Raw genomic sequence first — 18,924 nt, 5'->3', positions numbered from 1 at the left:
ATTAGCCTGCTTTTCCTTCTTGATTCTATTCCGATCTTTTGACCAATTTTCGGAGGTCTCCCATTTTATTGCTTTTTTAAATGTTCCAAATTTGCGATTTTCTTTATATTTTTCTTCCTAGGAAGAAATATATTTTCATCGGAACTAGTTTCTGTATTTTTCTTACATTATTAAGGTGACAATTTACCGAGCTGTTCTTTTCGCTAACGCCATTTCTTATTAAACTTCTTTATTTTTTTTTTGCACTTATTTTTTTCGATTCTTCAAGCATACGTTTTTTATAAGTTCTTGCTCTGAACTGATGTTTCCGAATACAGAACGCCAAGCGAGACGCTTTCTTCCTACCTTTGCCCTTGCTTCTTCCGCCTATTTATTTACCGCCGGTTTCCGGTGCGGACCTCGCCATAATAAACCGTACGCGTACATATATGGTCTATTTCCTCGCGTTATTTTTAAGCCGCGTCGCAGTGCGCGGTGTGGTGCACTATTTCTGGCCCTAATTCGTGCGTGTCACGCGGACGCGCACGGACGGTGTGTACCTGATGCGAGTTCTCCACGTGGGTGCACATGGGCGCCGTTAGGAATTACAAGCGCAGCCTAATTTTTCTTTTTATCTCATCAGAAATTTAAGCTACTTTTTTTAATGTTATATCCCGTGTGATAATAACTTCCTTCGAATGATTCATAAAAAACTTATATTTGTTATAAATAAAGAACTGTTCGATTTTCAAGACCAAAGTGTGTTGTAATTATGGTAAAACAATAATATTTTTCTCTATTTCTGGGAAATTTATTCGCCGTAATCATCACTTTAATAAAAATTAGAAATAAATGCGTTACAAATCCAGTTTATAATCCAGAAACTACAGCCCAAAAATTATGAGTGCTCCAATATTTTTATAAAGAAAAAAACCGATTTTTAATTAGCTGAACGAGGCGCGATTCAAAATTAAAGCCGCCGATATGATCTAGATGTAAATGTACAAATATACTCCGACGGAAAGTCTTGCCTGGTCCCTGTTCTTTATTATCCCACCTTCTCGAATGAGTCATACTGCGTTTTCGCTTTACGGGGTGTCATTCTTGAAGTCACGTACGCGATACCGTCCCCCTCGTTCTATCGCCGCCATTTTCGGCAAATTCTTACCATTGCAAACACAATGAACTCGTTGTGCGTTATGTCTAAATTTCAATATACCTTTCCATATAATTTCTATATTTTTCATTTATGGAAAGCGTATGAAAATCTATTTCCCTCTATCTCTAATATAGTATTTATATTCCTAAAATTTATTATAAACTAAAATCTTTCACACAATTTACGTACGAATAGTTTATATATGTATATTTATGCGAAAGAATGATTTCTCAATTCATGTGACATTTAAAATTTTTCTGTAACACAAAAAGGTTTTACATAACAGATTAAAGATTACTAATTGTAAGCTATAAAAGTCAAAGACGGTCGTACCTAATTTCTTCTTAAAATTCTCCTTATAATATTTCGAACAACTTTTGCGAAGAAAAACTAAAGCGCGTTAACCTTCATCAATTTATTTTTACGCTTCTTGGTCGGCCTCTGTTCAAGTTTTTCCGATTAAAAAATTCCGATCGGGCGATAACGTGATAAGTAAACATTATGCGTACGTGATAAACTCTTCGCTGAAAAGAGTTTCCCGTCCGTGTGACGTCCATCATACTGATGGCGACGCCGTTTCAGGGACAACCACGAAATCATGCCACGTGCAACGCTAAGACCAGGGCCGGCTTTAAGCAGAAGAGAAAACTGACTAATCGTTAACAGACTCGACATTGAATATTACTTTCTATCGATCATAATTTCTTAATTTCTCATGATGAAATCTTTCTACTCAAGAAATCAACAAAAGCAATATTAATATAACATTAAAATAACATTAATTCTATTATATGGAATAATAATTGATGCATTTATAGTTCAACAACAAGAGAGAAACGCCAAATGCAATCTTGGTGCTTAGTAATAATATTTTTATGCGCATACTAATGTTTGATTTAATTAATTAATACTTAGATTTATTATTAATATTTCGATAATGAAACCTTTAATCGATAAAACTCGTATTGAACTCTCTTTCACATATATCAAGCTATAATCCTAAGCCATAATTCTATTGAACTTTCAGAAATTATTTTTAATTCCTGTTAATTGCTGTATAATTTTTGATATTGTATCAATTTTTTATATAATTCGTTTCAACATATTGGAATGATGTATGTGTATACGAGATATATACGACAACAACCAGTTTTTTCCTGCGACTGAAGAATAGAGAACGGTATGAGATATTTTGTCTTCAAATCATGTAATAACATTAACTGCTCTTAGTCAAAGCTATTAGCGCCACGACGGAAGCGGACAGCAAAACTAGTTAACTCTAATTTCACTATCTGAACACTTTTTAAAACTTTTTCCTCTCTGGAAGTCGAAAAGAAAGTTGAACGACGTATCGCCTAAGATAACACAATTGTACAAATTATCGTAAATAGATAGAGAGACTACTTTTAATGAGTTTGTTTAGTGACTTTATATGAATTAGGTGAGTCATTGCAATGTCTTCACAAACACAGAGAAGATTTTCGGCGTGCCACCTCAGTGGCCCTTTGAACGACAAATATTTCCAGCGATTATAATAGTTGAATAGTTCAAACTATATACATATAACATATATATATATATATATATATATATATATATATATGTGTGTATATTTATGATGGATAGATAGCGAAAGCCGCTATAATGGCTGTTCGTGACGCGAGAGAGTTAATTTGAACAACTTCATTAAATAATGATTCCTGTCCTGTATTCATTTAACATCTTTACGGCTCTCATCATTTCCGTGACATCGATTCTTTTATAGGCTTTAAATAATATTTAACTACGTAAATCACATGAATTCGCGCGACATTATTGCGACTCTGATTGCGTATCATGTTCAGTAATATGGAAACGACTTTTATCTCCCGTTACTCGAAGTCGATCGCGACCATCCAACGGCATGAAAGCGCGAATGCCTGCCGAGTAGGCATGCCGAATGGTGTAATGACGAGAGATACGCCCGCGCACGGAGCGCGTGCGTGCGTAATTTGATTTACGTTATCGCCGATATTTATCGAGGAGGTTGTTGACTCTGCGAACGTAATTCTTGGCCGGCCGTGAGATTAGACGACACTCGACTTAGTCGAGACAGAATCGCGATATAATTTCGCCGTCTGCGTGCCATTATATTTGTCTCGCGACGTGTAAATCGGCAGGTATATTTGAAACGTTCTCCGCAGGCGGACTGAGCGAGAGCATCGAAGAAACAAACTTTCGCTCTTGGTATTCGATCGACCAGTATTCTTTTAAATGAATGATCTCATTTAAAAAAAAATGTATATATACATATATATAAATGTATAATCGACTATCTAAAAAACGCTAGTTTTTATAGCTTTATTAATACATAAGAAATATTAACCGTTCATTCACAGTACAGAGAAAATCCTCTTTTCTATCTATTTTCTATTTTGTTTTAAGTTATTAATTTAAGTCAATTAATTAATTAAATTGAATATCTCGCGCGCGCGTCGATTTCGTTCTATGTACCGTTCGTATATTCTTCGTAAGTATAGATTTGAAGATTGTCCTTTAGTCGATAAAGAGATGAGAACTTAATCGATGAAGGCGCGGAAACGACTGATATCCGAAATTTACCTCATGTCATATTATATAATCGCCGCGCGTCTTAAAAAGCGAATTCGCAAACAATCGCGGCGTGACGCAATCGACCAATCGGAAATGTATAGTTTCGACTTCGCGTTGATTTCGCCTGCTAGTATTTCCGACGATCGCGGATTGTGAATAGCCCTCTCAAAAACTCACACCGATCCGCATCGAGTTAACTGGAGTTTTCCATGTATATTATTAAATTTTCGTATATTTTTGTCGAAGTCGCACTGAAATTTCGTGTGCCAAGTAATCATATCAAACTTCAGTAAATTACGGTTGTTATCGACAAAATTATCGATTACTCCTAATCAAGATGACTAACCATTATTGAATGACCTCCAACATTCGTTCATGTTTGTGTTATTGCCCTCACAAGTTCTCTCGCAAGTTCGCAAAGTTGTTATGTACATGTTGATATGTACATGTGAAATGCCTGAATCGTGTGCGAAAGCGGATCGTAAAATATTCAGTTTCGCTTCAAAATAATATTCCGCTAAACTCATTTCTACTTGAAACGCGCCAATTTTCTCTTTTAAGAAGGAAACCCTTCTGAATACACAAAACAGATAATAATTTTAAAGCTCAATAAACGTATACAGTCTACTGATGAAATGTTGTAACACCTGTTGGCGGCCAACAGGAAATAACGCTACGTAATTCTTTGGTTTTACCTTGGACTATCACCATTCTTCTCCTCTCCAATATCCAGACGCTCCATGTCCTTCTGCAGCATACTGCCTTCCGCGAACTTATCCAGAGACATATTTATGATAATAACTTCGCTCTCTATCGCAGAACTCACGCACAAAACGTAAAGACTACGCGCTTACACCTGTCTCCTTCTATATATATATATATATATAGATATATATTATTTTAATATATATATATGTATATATATATTTAATATCTATATATATATACACACGTATTTATTTTTTCTTTCGCTTTCTGTTAAATATGCTTTATCGGCCGCAAACCGCCGACATGAGGTAGACTTTAAACACTGGCACTAAAACACTGGCTGATCTCCCGCGCCACCGAGGTGCGGAGAGAGAGGGAGGGAAGACAAGCGTAGAAAAAAAGGTACTGGTGCACTTTTCGCCCTTACGCCCTCCTCGGGATCCGCTCCGAAATGAGGAGCGGGCACGGCGTTACGTGTCGTGGCGACACACACGATATATCCCAGCGAATGATTTCGTCGAGATGCCGAAATCTCTCTCCTCCTCGCCGATTACGACGCACGCACTTCCTCACTCTCTCTCCCTCTTCCTATCCTCTTTGGCTCTCTTCCGACTTCCGTCCCGCGTTTTACTCCCTCCTTCGAGCACGCCGCTCCCTTCTTCTTAGATGACTCTGTGACGACGCGATTTACGTCACAGGTAAATGACGATTGTACCAAGTCGACGACGACGATAACGAGGACGACGGCGACGACGACGATGGTGATGATGATGATGATGACGACGATGGTGATGATGATGATAGTAACGATGATAACAACCCACGACGACGAGGATAAGTATGACGATGGGCACCAACTAGTTCACTCGCACTCGGAGAGGGAAGAAAACACGCCGCGAATTGCTTCGGACGAATGTCCAAGGGAAACTCGTGCGGGTGGTGAAGCACTAGCTTTCCCCGTCGTCTCCCGATACCTAGCCTTCTAACCGAGTCGTCCCCTCCCTACCCTTCGCTCTATCTGCGTTCCTCTATCTTTCTTCATCACCACGCACCGCACGCGTCCGCTTCCTGCGTCTTTCTCTCTCTAGGCGCTACCCTCTCTCCCTCGGAGCGGGCCGTTCGGTCTCTCTCCGTTTTTCTCCCTCGCTCTCTTCCTCGCTCGCTCTTTCTCTCTCTCTCTCCCCCTCCCCCTCGTTCTGGGCCGACGTAGGAATCCCCTCGACGTATCGGAGTCGCTCTCGCTTTTTTACCAACTGAGTGTAGTAGACCGGCCCGAATGCGATTGGCCGTCCGTCGGGACGATTCCGGGACGATTCCGAGTTGCGTGTCGTCCGATCGCTGGACTCGGTGACGATGCACACTTATTATAGCACACCAAGCACGCGGCTTTGTCACTGTCTCGCACGTGGATCAATCGCGGTGGTGCGTGTGGCGCGCAAGATCGCTACAACTCTTAGCGCCGTGCTGGTTCACGCTGATTACGTATGCTCCGATATCCAGTATCGGTATCTGGTCGACTCCGCGGGTCCACGCAATACCGCGCTGTCAATGGCGTTGCTCCGCGATACGTGGGGGTGTCCCCTCTCACCCTCTTCCTCTGGCTCTCGTCCTCTCTCTCTCTCTCTCTCTCTTTCTCGTTTCCCCACCCCCTGTACGTCTCACCACTCTTTTCTCTGTTCACTGGAGCGAGATTCGATCGTGGCGATCAATGAATGCCGGAGTAGGACTCGCCGTTCGCCGGTGCGCGTGTTACACGCGTGCACTGCGATACGCGGGAGGAACCGGAGAACGCGCACGCTATCCGGTATATGACTTATATATCGGGCGGGATATCTAGCGAGAAAGAGAGCGCACTGATATTATATTTTTATAACACGCGCTGCGCGGTCCCGTCGTAGGCCGCGCCCAACCTACCCCCACTTGATATCATGATGGTACCCCACCAAGTGGCCTAGCTTCCCCTTTACGCGCCGGCTGTACCCCACCATGGAGGCGCACCGTTCGTTGAGGAGGCGGTTTACGACGCGTGCGTGAGGGAAGTGTGTACACACTATCGCCTCCACGCCGATGGTTCTTTCTTTCTCTCCCTCTTCTCTCGGAAAAGCGCGGGGATTTCTCTGCGTTGTCTCTTCCCTTTATATTCACAACGAGCTTTCCGATCGTTTGCAATTAGTGTGAACGAGGAAGATGTAATTTATCATTAATTTAATTATCGAATTATTCCGAGTCTCTTAGAACGAACTGATTCGAAATCGATTTATGCGCACAACGTTCCGATGTATTTCGCGTGTAAGTTCTTTGGTACGAGCGAGTGGGATGAACCGGTCGTATTTGGCGGCGACAACTCGAAGTGAGAGTTGCTGGAGTAATCGGGGTCGATACGCGCCATGCCGGATAGCGCGTAGATAGCAGAAGACGCGCGTCATTGACCGCGAGTGGAGGCGCCGCTCAGTGACGTTGATGAGTACTAAGATTTGGATACACTGTGCTATTGTGTTCAAGAATAAAGCATTAACTCTCGTCTTGTAACCCAGCAAATACAGATTATAACTACAATATTGCAGCAACATTGTAATATTTCTGCAATATAGCTGGAATGTTACAATGTTGCGGCAACACTGCAGTAACACGGGAAGAACGATTTTGTTGAAAGGTCTAAAACTTTTACTGAATACAGATCTGAAAATTAATTCTTGTTGAATTGTCAAAAAATTTTATTGAAATGTTAAAAATGATAAGCATTGCTATAAAACATTTTGATATTCTAGCAATTATTTTGACTTTCCCACAAACGTATTTTGATTATTGAACAAAAATTATTTTCAGATCTGGATCCAGCAAAATTATTTTTTCCGTGTATAATCTGTGTTTGCTGGGAATTGTAATAAAATATTGAAATTTGCGCTATGCGTGTACTGCATTTATTTTGCTGTTATCGAGAATCAACCTTTTAAGATTAATAATCGCCCGTCATTTTTCGCTAAATGACAATGTCGCAAGTAATTGTTGTGGGATACCTTTATAGAATTTTTTTTGCGTTCTTACGACAAATAAATTCCGCCCTAACTTCAGAAGAATTCGATATATAATAATTTATATATAATTAGTTTTGCGAAACTTTATGGTATACAAGTTTCCGAAAATTAAAATCGTGATAATTGCTGCGTCGTTATAAATGTTGAGATTATTTTCGAGTTTTCTAGTAGTTGAAGCTATAACGAAAGTCACATCAGTTTCTCTGCGCTGATTTCGAGGATCAAGTCGACCCTACGTCTTTACCGCTGTTTTGTCTAGCTCGTTTTCTCGCGCGTGTTATCCAAACTCTTTCTTCTTCATCGCAATCTCACAATGGCAATCTGAATTTCGATTTGTTGAATCTCGCGGGGAACGCAATATCGCGCTCTTTGATCGTCGACTGCTGAAGAGTCCTTCGCCGATCAACTTGCGACCCCCTGCCGGGGATTGCGTCGTATAGCTCCACCGAGTGATTTGAAGTACTGTCATCCATTGTTTCGCGAAATGAATGTTTGATTCATTAATGCCGAAATTGCTGTTAGCATATAAATATAGGCAAGTCCGTAAAGTCGGCATCGGGATTGCGAAAATCGGCCGAACATATACGATTGCCTGGCGGGATTATCGGTTCGCTGAGGGTTGATTCCGTTACGGGGTCTCTCTTTGTTCGTCCAGGTAGAGAAAAGGAACGATTTCTCTCTTTTGTAAGCGCCCGCAGGTATATATGGGTGCAGGTCGACGGGTACTGCTGTCGTTTCTGCGACCCGCCGGTCATTATCTTCGCCAATGACGAGGGTGTTATCCTTGAAGTAAAATTTATCATTCACGGTATGCCGCGCATCTGGAGATCTGGTCGGAGTGAGCGAGAAGTTTTTGTAACTTCCGCTAATATTTGCTGTAACGTTAGTTGCGGAGAAAATGTGATGTAGTTGCGGAGTATATCATCGCTCTCTTTTCGAGAAGCTTCTCGATGAGATGGCGAAAAATAAAGCCTATAATAACATTTGATCGTGACTCTTAAAAGTGTTTCTCTTAATGATCTCCCATCTTCCAAATTGTGTTTACTTGTTCGAGCAAGACGATAAATCCAACAATAAAATAACGGCTAATAATACACAACAACGATATGCTTCACGGCTAGAAACGAGCGAATCGACTCGACTTGAAGCGAGTTTAAAGAAGAAAAAGGGAGAGACAGAGGAGAAGAGGTGCAAAGAAGACACTTTTTTTAATATCCTTTGTGTCTCCCTTGTCTATAAGTCTCTGTACCACGTGTCGACGCGCGTTTCTGTACCGTGAGCCGCAACATATATCGACCACCTTGTCCCAATCAACTAATTCCGCTGAATGGCCAATCGATTATCCCCTCGGTCGAGCGTGAATCCACGATGGCTCCCCAGAAAACAAGCGTCTTCCGCCGTTTGCGATTTCTTTCTGTTTTAGCCTCACTTCAGAAATTTGCAGCCACGCGCCACGAATCTTTCGCCACCGTTTAGACCGTTTCGATATTATATACGATATATTATATGTATACGTAAGGATAATTGTAATTGCATTTGTGATACAAATCATACTGTTAATTATGCAAAATCGTAAGGTAAAGAGGGATTGTGTAACATGTGTGCGAACATGAGTGACAAATAAAATTCCCGATCTTCGTTACCGAGAAGTGCATATCGGCTCCTTTGTTCCTGACGGTAATTGGAATGGGGTTGGGATAGGTTCAGGTAACGTTTAAAGATAATTAATAGTTGCATGGCTCGTAAATACCGCTATCAGTGGAGCGTGCGGCCCAAGTGCGCGTGGGATCGGCAAATGGTTTCCGGGCGCATAAAAATTAATGGATTTCAGGCTGGCCTTCAGCAGGACTCTTCGATTTCGACAGGACTGCTCAAGGTCGATCGTCCGGCGGATGTAAATGAAAGGGAAGCATTCTGTGTGTGCGCACGCTCGCAGTCCTTCACGTAACGTTCCGTTCAAATATTTTTTTCGAATTCTTCGAAGATTCGAGAAACTTCTCAAAGCACGCGATTACTTAAAGTTACTCTTTGAAAATGTATTGAAATAGTAAATGTTCTCCAAACATAAATTCCGAGTTTTATTTTCCTATATACGTGCCAAAAAACTGCAGCGTGAAAATTTAAGAAAATGCATATTTTCACGCAACTTTTTGTATTTTCTTAATATGTAATTTTGCTGAAATTTTAACCAATATTATGAACTTTTATTTAAAAATGTTGTTTAATGTTATACAGTTAAATATATAATTGTTCGCAATTATTGCTTCATCGTTTCTTTAACTCTTTACTCTTTTTTCAGGTATTTTTGACAATGTAGAGAGAAAAAGATTTTAGATTTTCAAAGTTTTTCTATCTTTTATAATTTATTTTTTTTATTTCTTTCAAGAAATAATAAATATTTGTTGCAGAAATATTAACTTTGACGTTTATGATTTTAAAAGAGTAATGTAGAAAAATTAAAATATTGCGTATATAAATATTATAGATATGAAAGATATATTTTATTAGATATTAAATATGAAAGATATATTTTATCGCATAATAAATGCGCGATTTCTAAAGTTTACAAACAGTTTCGCTTTTACCCCTAAAAGAGTTAATCTATCAAACATCGGCGATTGGATTTCCGGTGATTAGATGCGGTTTTCGCGTGATTTCATGATAGCGAACGAGGTTTCATCACTGGAACGAACGCGGAAGCAGCTGGAAGCTGGGGATAGTTTAACCCCTTCGTGGTTCGGTGTAAGCACAAGGAGAAGCGACTGGGGTATTTCGGAGATGAGGCTGCTCCAGGGAAGAGACGTAGCGCGGGAGATGGAAGAAGATAGTGATAGAGGGACGAGCGAGAAATATGCCGAGGGAGGAGCTGAGGAAAAGGCAACGAGCGACGTGCTTGGAGCAGGGAACAGAAAGACCGCGAGGGTGCGTAAGGGCGGCACAGCCTCTGGAATCAATAGCGACTATACGCATCCTTGGAGAATTTTCGTACCGAAAGGTCGAAGGCTACACCTTCGGAAACTCTTTTCATCTTTTCATTCAGCCTATTTTTGCGAGTTTCTAAAATTAGTTTTTATACATTCTTCAGAACTTTCTAATATTATTACGACTCAAGTAGATTCAAAATTGCTTCGAGAGATGTTACCATAATTTAATATTATTATTTTATTCTCAGCGTAAATTTTTAAATAAATGTTATTTAAGATGTTTTCCCACAATTTCGGACTTCTAACTAAAAACATTTTGTTAATTTTTTAATTAAAACCTGACTAAAACTCTTACTAATATAATTATTTGGTGATACTAATATTTAAAATTAAATAAAAAATATAATTTTTCATGCCTATTCCTAAGAATGTGAAATTATAGCTCAAACTCAAAAAAATTTCTCTCACTTTTAACTCAAAAGTTATATTATTTTCTTGAAATGCCATTCAATAAACTATGTTTATTTTGGCATTCACGTGTATGTATGTGTGGTAGCTTTGATTAAGAAAGAAAGCATTATACATTAATTACTACTTCAAGTTATACATAACCGTTATTGTCACTTGTACTAGATTATTTTCGCATTCTTTCCGCACACGAGAGGATAGAAGGGCAAAGAGATGGAATAAGGAAGGTAAGTCGAGCAGGAGAGAGGGCAGAAAAATCACTCACCTCCATCCGTTGCCGACCTGGCCGACCGGAGATTCTGGTAGGGCGGTGCCGCTACCCCTGCAAGCAGGAAAAGACATTCTATAGGATACGCAGGGATGTAAGGACCTGAGGGATTAGAAGTGGGGTTAGGAAGGACGAGGATAATCGTATTTCCCGTGCTACTTTTTTTTCCTTATTGCTTGTACACCCACGAATAAATAATAAATTTATCTCACGTGGATACGCTTAATACTGCGAGATAAATAAGCCATGTACAAATATAGCATTTTTAATTAAAGAATTTATATGAAATTATCAAATTAATTACTTTACATAAACGATAAGTATTATTAAAATAATTAATTGATGCATCTATTAGGCCATAAGCCATTTTTCTTCTTCCCTCGAGGTACATGCGTACCCGTCAGAAAATGCATAGCCTGCAGCCGATAAAATTTACCTAAATAAACATCAAGCTGGCGAGCCACGAGGACGGAGCTCGCCGAGTCACGCTGAGTTTTGCGATAGGGAAAAAACTTCGCCCGCTCCTCCAATTAACCGCCTCTCGCGACGTGCATATTAATTGCGGTATATTTGACGGTGGCGACGGTGGCGGTGGGAGTGAAGGTGGCGGTGACGACGAAAGCGGAAGGGATAGAAAAAGAAAAAAAAACAAGGAGAATTAATAACAACCGCATCGTTCGAGATACGCATCTGGCCTGGTCGTTCGGCCAGGTGCAACGTCGACGTCGTCGTCGTCGTCGCCGTCTTCCGTGATCCGTGCATATTCCGGTGGCCCGGCTCCTCCACGGCGTCCTTCTTTTACGCCGGTCACGGTAATTAAGAGGCATCGCCGTTAAAAATCACCCTCGTCGCGCGCGCGAGTATTACGGACCGCCGTGCGGAATTTCAATTCGCCGGCGAACCTGTTCGCGCGGCCCCGCTCGCGTTTTCATTTTCGGTCGCGCGAATACCGAAGTATACGGGTATTAATGACCGCGACTACAGAGCGTTGCAGGATACGCATTTTTTGTTGTGGATGAAGTTGTGTCTATATTAAGATTTACTTCGATTTTATAAACGTTAAAGGATATGCGCGTTTTTAGATCTTTATAATTTCCTACTGCCACTATAAATAAGGCCTAAATAAAGGCCGAAATAAAGACTGGGCGATTCTTAAATGCATACGACATGAATAAGAAGTGTGCGAGAAGTCAATGATTTTTTCCTTTCATTTGTGACTTATTAATGTAATCAACGTTCGCAAAATAATATAATAATTTGCAAATTTAATTGTTCGTTGATTAAATTATTTTTATATATTTTATAAATAAAATAATTGTAATTTTAATTAGGAATTGTTTACAACCAGCAATACTGTAAATTCCAAGGTATACTGAAACAGTATAGATTCGAAGAGCCCAAGATTTTTTAAACTGAGAGTTCTCAAGGTACTGTTTTGATGAACAAACATTCTGCCATACTCAAATTTATTATACTCACGTATAATAAACTCATACATGTCACAAGTCGGTCGTAAAAAGAGATACACTCGATATAATCTTTGTAATAACATCGAACCATGTCACAAACAAAATCGTCCCGTGGTGTAACGATCCCGAATTCGAAGAGAGTCCCTCGTGGGCAGCTGGGCCCGAGAAATCGCGGATCGCTTCTTCGGCGACTGTACGGCGATTTTACGATCGCGTTAAGGCGGAACGATCGGAGAACCGCAAAAGCGCTTGACCGGCTACAAATGGCAGCATAAATCCAGGGAATAAAGAGGAAGGGAGGAGAGAGACGCGTGACAATTATTGCACGTCAGCGTACCTTCATTTCGGAATAATTAAGCGGGGCCCTTTTACACCTGCGGATCGCGCGTACCACGCGTATCCATGAAATCCGCCGTCCACCCGTGACCGGACACGGGGCCCGATCCGGGGTCCCGATAAGAGATCGATAAGCAGGGTAACCGCCTCCGCTTCTTCTCGGCGGGACAAGACGAGAGAGAAAAAAACGGCCGACGTCACGACGGAGCATTATGCAACGCGGCGAATCTGTAATTAAGATTTTTCGCCGTTATCTCTAGTTCTTTTACCTTCTCCCCCTTCCCGGACCGCACGCGCTTTCTCTCCTCTCTCTCTCTCTCTCTCTCTCTCTCTCTTTCTCTCGCTGTTATTAATTATTAATGAAGGGGATACGCGCGGTCATTTCCAAACAAAAGGAATTTATCACGTAAGACGGCCGTCGAACCTAAGGCGCGTGCAGCTTTTACTTATTAAATTTGAGAAAGATATAAAAAATTATGTAGAATATATTTGACTGTAATTGCTAGATTAAGAGATTCTAATTTTTATTCAAAAATAATGCTTATCGTAAAAAAAAATTGTTTTTAAAATCGTTTGCAAAATAGTAAGCCATTATTTTAGTAGAATAAATATTTCAAAATTATCTGATAACGATTTATGAATAATACTGTTAATAAATTATTAGAACATTTTAATTTAAATATTTTATAATGCAACAAGATTTATATGTAATTTAATTTAATAAAAACGCGAAATGTGATTTTATGCAATTTTAATTGGTTAGAACTATTAAATTAAATTCAATAGAAAAACGATAAATTTTCTCGTTTTTATCACATTTGTACTGGATTTGACGGGTTTCATGGTGTACATCGTTTACAATTTAATCCGGCTATTAATGGAAAATCGCAAACTCGTCTGCGCCAAGTTCGTTATCGTGAGGGCGAAAGAATCATTAAGCGACGAGACTTCGGAGAAGCGAATCTTCAGACCTCGCTTCAGGTCTGCTTGGGGTCTCGGCGACGATAATCACGTTTTCGCCGATCGCGCGTTACTTAAGAGCGCAAATTACGTTGCACCCTGAAGCATCCAATCGATAATTCGGATCGAAACTACCGGTGTTACGTATATAAAGTTTAAAGGTGTTTCCACGTCGGTGCATACATCTCGTCTTGCATTTTACGATTTATACTATTGCTAGTAATATCCTACAGTTTGTATAATTCTTTTGAAAGATTCTTTCAAAAAAATAAATCGTTTTTAATCAGTATTTAGATGTTGTTCTTAATTATATAATACGTGAAAGTAAGCATTAATAAAATTCAATTATTAAAATTTCACAATTAAGCAAGCAAAGGTATCAAATATATTTTACTAACTTAAAACGTAAATGTTTGTCAGGCATACTTGAATTATTATTTGGTCGATTGTAAAGCCTATTATTGAAAGAGACAGCTCACGCATAGCATTTGATATAAAAGTGCAGATGTTTGATTCAAAATATAACATATATTTTATTTTTCAGTAATCGAGTGTCGCATATGTATTCTTCAGTCGTCAGTTCAAATCACGATTTTGATTAATTACGTAATAGACGCAATTCGTGAAGCGTCGCGAACGATGCCTCGCTTATGAGAGGCGCGACGAGATAAGCGCGTGCTAACGGCGTGTGTGTGGACGCAGCTGCACGTACAGGGCTCTCCCGCGTATCGGGAGAGCTCCTCCTCTCGGGACGTCGTCCCTCGAGGCTCGTAGGAAGATATACCTTGAGCAAACACGTCGGAAGAAGAGATCCTACCGGGCGGAACCGCGCGTATCGTTTTACTTTCGCTTTATCGTGACAAGACACACCGCCATTGCGCCTTGCATTTGAAAGGGAAGGCAAGACAAAGAAAAAAATGACCTTCTTTTATTAAAGAAGATAGATAAATCTTATAAGTGTAAGGTTCAATGGTGTATATAATAGTGTTACTTCTAAATCTTGATTCAATCTCTCTAGAAATGTTATACTCAAGATATTATTGTGTCGATTAATTTAAAATATAATAATATCAAGTCTCTTTCTCTTTTTCTTCTTTCTGATTTATAACAATGGATAAAATATAATTAATACAAAACACAATGGCGGACATTTAATTATTATTAATATAAATTTCTTTTTTCATCGTTCGCGATAGACAATAGATGATACAAAAAAGAGGAATAATTTTGCGATGTATTTACGATAAGATACGATATAAAGATCTTAAAGCGCAAAAGGAAGATGAATGCTGACGTACTGTTAAAATAATTAAAAACAGTACGAAGAAATATAACGGAGAGCAGTGGCGAAATTAGAAGTACAAAAGCAGTTGCACTCGGCAAAAAAAGAGATTAGTAACACAGCCGGCTGTGTGCATCGGCGCAACAAGTGCATGCTGGATGCATTTCGGTCGCTCGGAGCCGACCGAGGTGAGGAGTTGGGGTGAGTCGAAGAAAGGGGTGGAGAAGGACGAGAGAAGCGATGGAATTAAATGCATGGCGAAGGAGGGGATACAGCAGGCGGAGAGGGCACGAGATCGGCACGCGCCGAGTGCAACGATTCACGTGAGAAAGAGGAAGGAGAGAAAGAGAGAGAAAGGAAAAGAGAGACAGAAAAGGGTAGACGGATGAAAAGAACAAGAGAAATCGACCGAGATGCATCGTAAAGAGAGCGAGAGATGCGCCTCAGGACGATGTGCCCCCCGTCTCCCTTTTTATTACGCGAACGTGTTCGCGGTCGAATTTATGGCAGGAGGTGGAGAGTCCGCCCGGCCGAACGGCGTGCATTGCTTCGAGTGCCCGGGGTGCATCGTGCAAAGTGCATTCGTGCTGCTTACTGGACTGCACTAGCCGCAGGGGGGCCCGCTACCCCTTTTCTCCCCCTTGGTGTATGTATATATGTATATATATATATATATATATCGTGCAACCTGCGTCGACCTCATACGTCGCGAGGTGCAGCGGCCTTGTCATGTAAATGAGAAAAGTGCAGTCGTACGCGCGCACGCGCGAAGTTATGCGGAAATGCAAGCGGTGCACACATACTTTCGGGCATGTTGACGACCGGTATATGCTCGAATGACTCTTTTAAGAGCGCTAGATGCAATGTTTCTTGGGGTCGAGTGGTACACGTGTCGTCCAAGATCAACTGTCAACACTCGCGGAATTAATTAATCTTAAGTGAAGATATGCTCATAGAGCATGTCGGTGTGCAAACTAAGTTTTGCTTTTTTTATGTTATTTCGTTATTAATCAATCAGACCTTCGAGGAGACTGGCGTATCGTTATCTTCAGAAATTTTGTTCGTTTTGAAAATTGTTTAGACTAATTTGAAAATTCAGAAATTTCTTATATATTTAAAAATAATTTTCAAAATATTATTTTAAAAATTTTAACGATGCAACGATTAAATAACATGCAGCAGGATTTAAAAAAAACTTCTTGGGATAATTTTGTAAGTATAGGAATGATTTACTTTGACAAGAATACTTTATATTCTATTAAGAATATTTTTTTCATTTTACACTGTAATTTTATCGTTAGGAGAGCCATTGCGTAATCTATTTTCTGTAAAAGTTATAAAAAAATAGGCTAGCAAAGTAGTACAATTCCAACGAGCCGAGGGATAACTGAAAAAAAAAAAAAACAGAATAAGCTCGTCCGGTGTTGTTACTAATAGTTTCGTTATATGTTTTCAAGCTGTCGCCCGCTCGTATGCAATTCCGGCCGACCTCTGTCTGGCGTGGTGAATGAGTACCGCACGCAAAGACGGAATAATGCACATTGCACGTGCACAGATGCACCGCAAAGTGGAACGTGCTTTCTCGCGGCCGATGCACGGGGGCGAGTCTTGCGGTCGCACTTTCGTCTGGCATATGCGGCAAATGATACCTGCGAACGATTCCACGCGCCGAGTTGAAGAATCGTAACGTGCGGTTGTCAATGCATACGCGTCAACAGGCCGCAAACATGTCCGGCGGACACTTTCTTGAGTAGACACGCGAATTTCGTCACTCTTTAAGGCGAAACTCTCGAAGAACGAGCGAAAAGGAAAGGATGCGTTCGATGTTCTGCTGTTTTCAAACTATGTCGTAGGCGTGTAAGTACAATTAATCTAAAAAAAATCTTCTAAATAAATCAATATGTTCGATATATAATTACGGAAGAAAATTTTACTAGCAATAAAACTTCGTTAATTTAAGTATGACAATTTAAGTTCTTGTCAATTATTTGATTGGACCCCGTAATACGCTTAAACATAAGATATTTAAAACTTAAACGTCTCAAAGTTAAAATAATAAAAAAAAGATGCCGTATATATAGCTCGAGTGAACATTATCACATTTTTATTACGATTTTTTTAAGCATCATATAATCATTTATTATTACAACTGATTACATTAAATTTTTTAAATGCAAGTCATTTTTTAAGATTCTTTCAATCACTTTCAGTTACGCGCAAAGGGATTAAAGGCAAACCAAAGACTAGACGCGTTTATGTCACGGGGTTAGGCATTTTCCGGTCGGTTCTCACACTCGCGGGGGCTACTTACGGGCGTAAGGGGAGAAAGAGAGGAAGAAAGAGAGAGAGAGAGAGAGAGAGAGAGAGAGGGAGAAAGAAAGAGAGAAAGAATCGACGGCGGGGCAGAGGCAGTTAAAGTGGACGGAATTGGGAGCACGGTAGATCCCATGGAGGGCATTGTCGAAGGCTCGACCGAGGGTTGAGAGACAACCCGCGGGCTTAAACTAGTTTCCGCTCGTACCAGTTCGCCGCTTCCACGCGGTCTTCCTCCTCTCTCTTTTTCACCCCCTCTAACCCCCCCTCCGTCCCTCGTTCATCCACCTCGTCTTTTCTTTCTCCACCTCTCCGGTGTGCGCGGACGTCGCTTTACATTTGAAACATATCGGCTTATATGGAAATGAATGTTTAGCCATGCATCGGCTCCTAAACATCAAAAAACGGCGAGCGAGCTCACCGCTGGAAGCCGCGTCTTCGACCTATTGCAGAAGACAACTCGGAAGTGATACCCGTTTCCCTGTCTCCGTCCCTTTCTATAGAGTGTATAATAAACTTCTGCTCTTCCCTCGCCGGGCATCCGCTCGTCCATCCTTGAATAACGATCTCCCACGGCGCGTAGTAATAACGATCGCGAAACGATCGTGCGAAGATCGTTGTGTTATCTGTGCTTTTCATATTAAAATTCGAGCAGTATGACAATAGCAATACTAGAATTTAATTTACACTCAAATATATATTTATAATCGTCACTCAAAAGAATTCAAACAGGTAAGCATATGAAGAAGATATATAGTGTAATCGTGTTTCGAAATAATCGAGTCTATTTGCGTGAACTTCTATAACTTTTAAACAATTTTTACAGAAGATATAGTTTTCTTCGAATTGTACAAATGCTACATTGAAAAATTAATTAAGAAATTCTATGTTAAAGTTTAATACATCTCAAAGCTTTTTTCTTATTTAATAAAGACATCTTCTAAAATTGGAATAAATTATTGTAATACATGTTGTCCATTTTTTTTCATATTAAAAAAAAAATGAGAAGAAAAATAAGAGACAAATGTCTTTTGGAATTCATCAGTACTCAAGGTGTACTTAATAAATGTATCAGAAAAGATGTATCTTTGCGACGTACGTTATCCGTTGCATTCGACAAAATAAAATAATCCATCATAAGTTTTTTAATTGGCGTTATCTCATCGGCCGAGTATTGATTTGGCCGAGTGACAAATTCTCGGTTTATGCAGCGGCACGTCGGCCGAGACATCGATAAGGCTGCTCCAAGCTGCCCACGTGGCGAAGAAGGAGAAAGAGGAGGTGGCGGCGCCGGCGGCGGCCGGTATCGGTGCGTAAGGGATGAAAGGATGGAACGAGAAACGGAAAGCGAGCGCGCGAGTCCGGGGGATGGTGAAATAACAGATTGCAGTTGTGGCACGAGCGAGCGAACAGCCTGAGCTCTCTCGGCTC

The 18,924-nt window shown here is 40.3% G+C and overlaps 1 protein-coding gene across 3 annotated transcripts in view; it reads right to left on the bottom strand.

Moving 5' to 3' along the window:
- Window positions 1–11,280, bottom strand: part of LOC105450782 (insulin-like growth factor 2 mRNA-binding protein 1) — a 53,295-nt gene extending 42,015 nt beyond the window's left edge. Inside the window, exons 1-2 of one of the 3 annotated variants that reach the window (XM_011690791.1) lie at window positions 4,683–5,187; window positions 4,426–4,596 (exon numbers count right to left, since the gene is read on the bottom strand). In XM_011690791.1, the coding sequence (XP_011689093.1) occupies window positions 4,426–4,517 (92 nt within the window). In that variant the 5' untranslated portion in view covers window positions 4,518–4,596; window positions 4,683–5,187. Of the gene's footprint in view, window positions 1–4,425; window positions 4,597–4,682; window positions 5,188–11,130 lie in introns of those variants that run through there. The other 2 variants (XM_011690793.1, XM_011690792.1) reach the window with 2 other exon arrangements.
- Window positions 11,281–18,924: the final 7,644 nt, after the last annotated feature.

Source organism: Wasmannia auropunctata, unplaced genomic scaffold (genome assembly GCF_000956235.1).
Source record: "Wasmannia auropunctata unplaced genomic scaffold, wasmannia.A_1.0 LD336055.1, whole genome shotgun sequence".
Classification (NCBI taxonomy): domain Eukaryota; kingdom Metazoa; phylum Arthropoda; class Insecta; order Hymenoptera; family Formicidae; genus Wasmannia; species Wasmannia auropunctata.
Note: the sequence above shows the minus strand (reverse complement) of the source record. Positions and strands in the feature narration are given on the sequence as shown.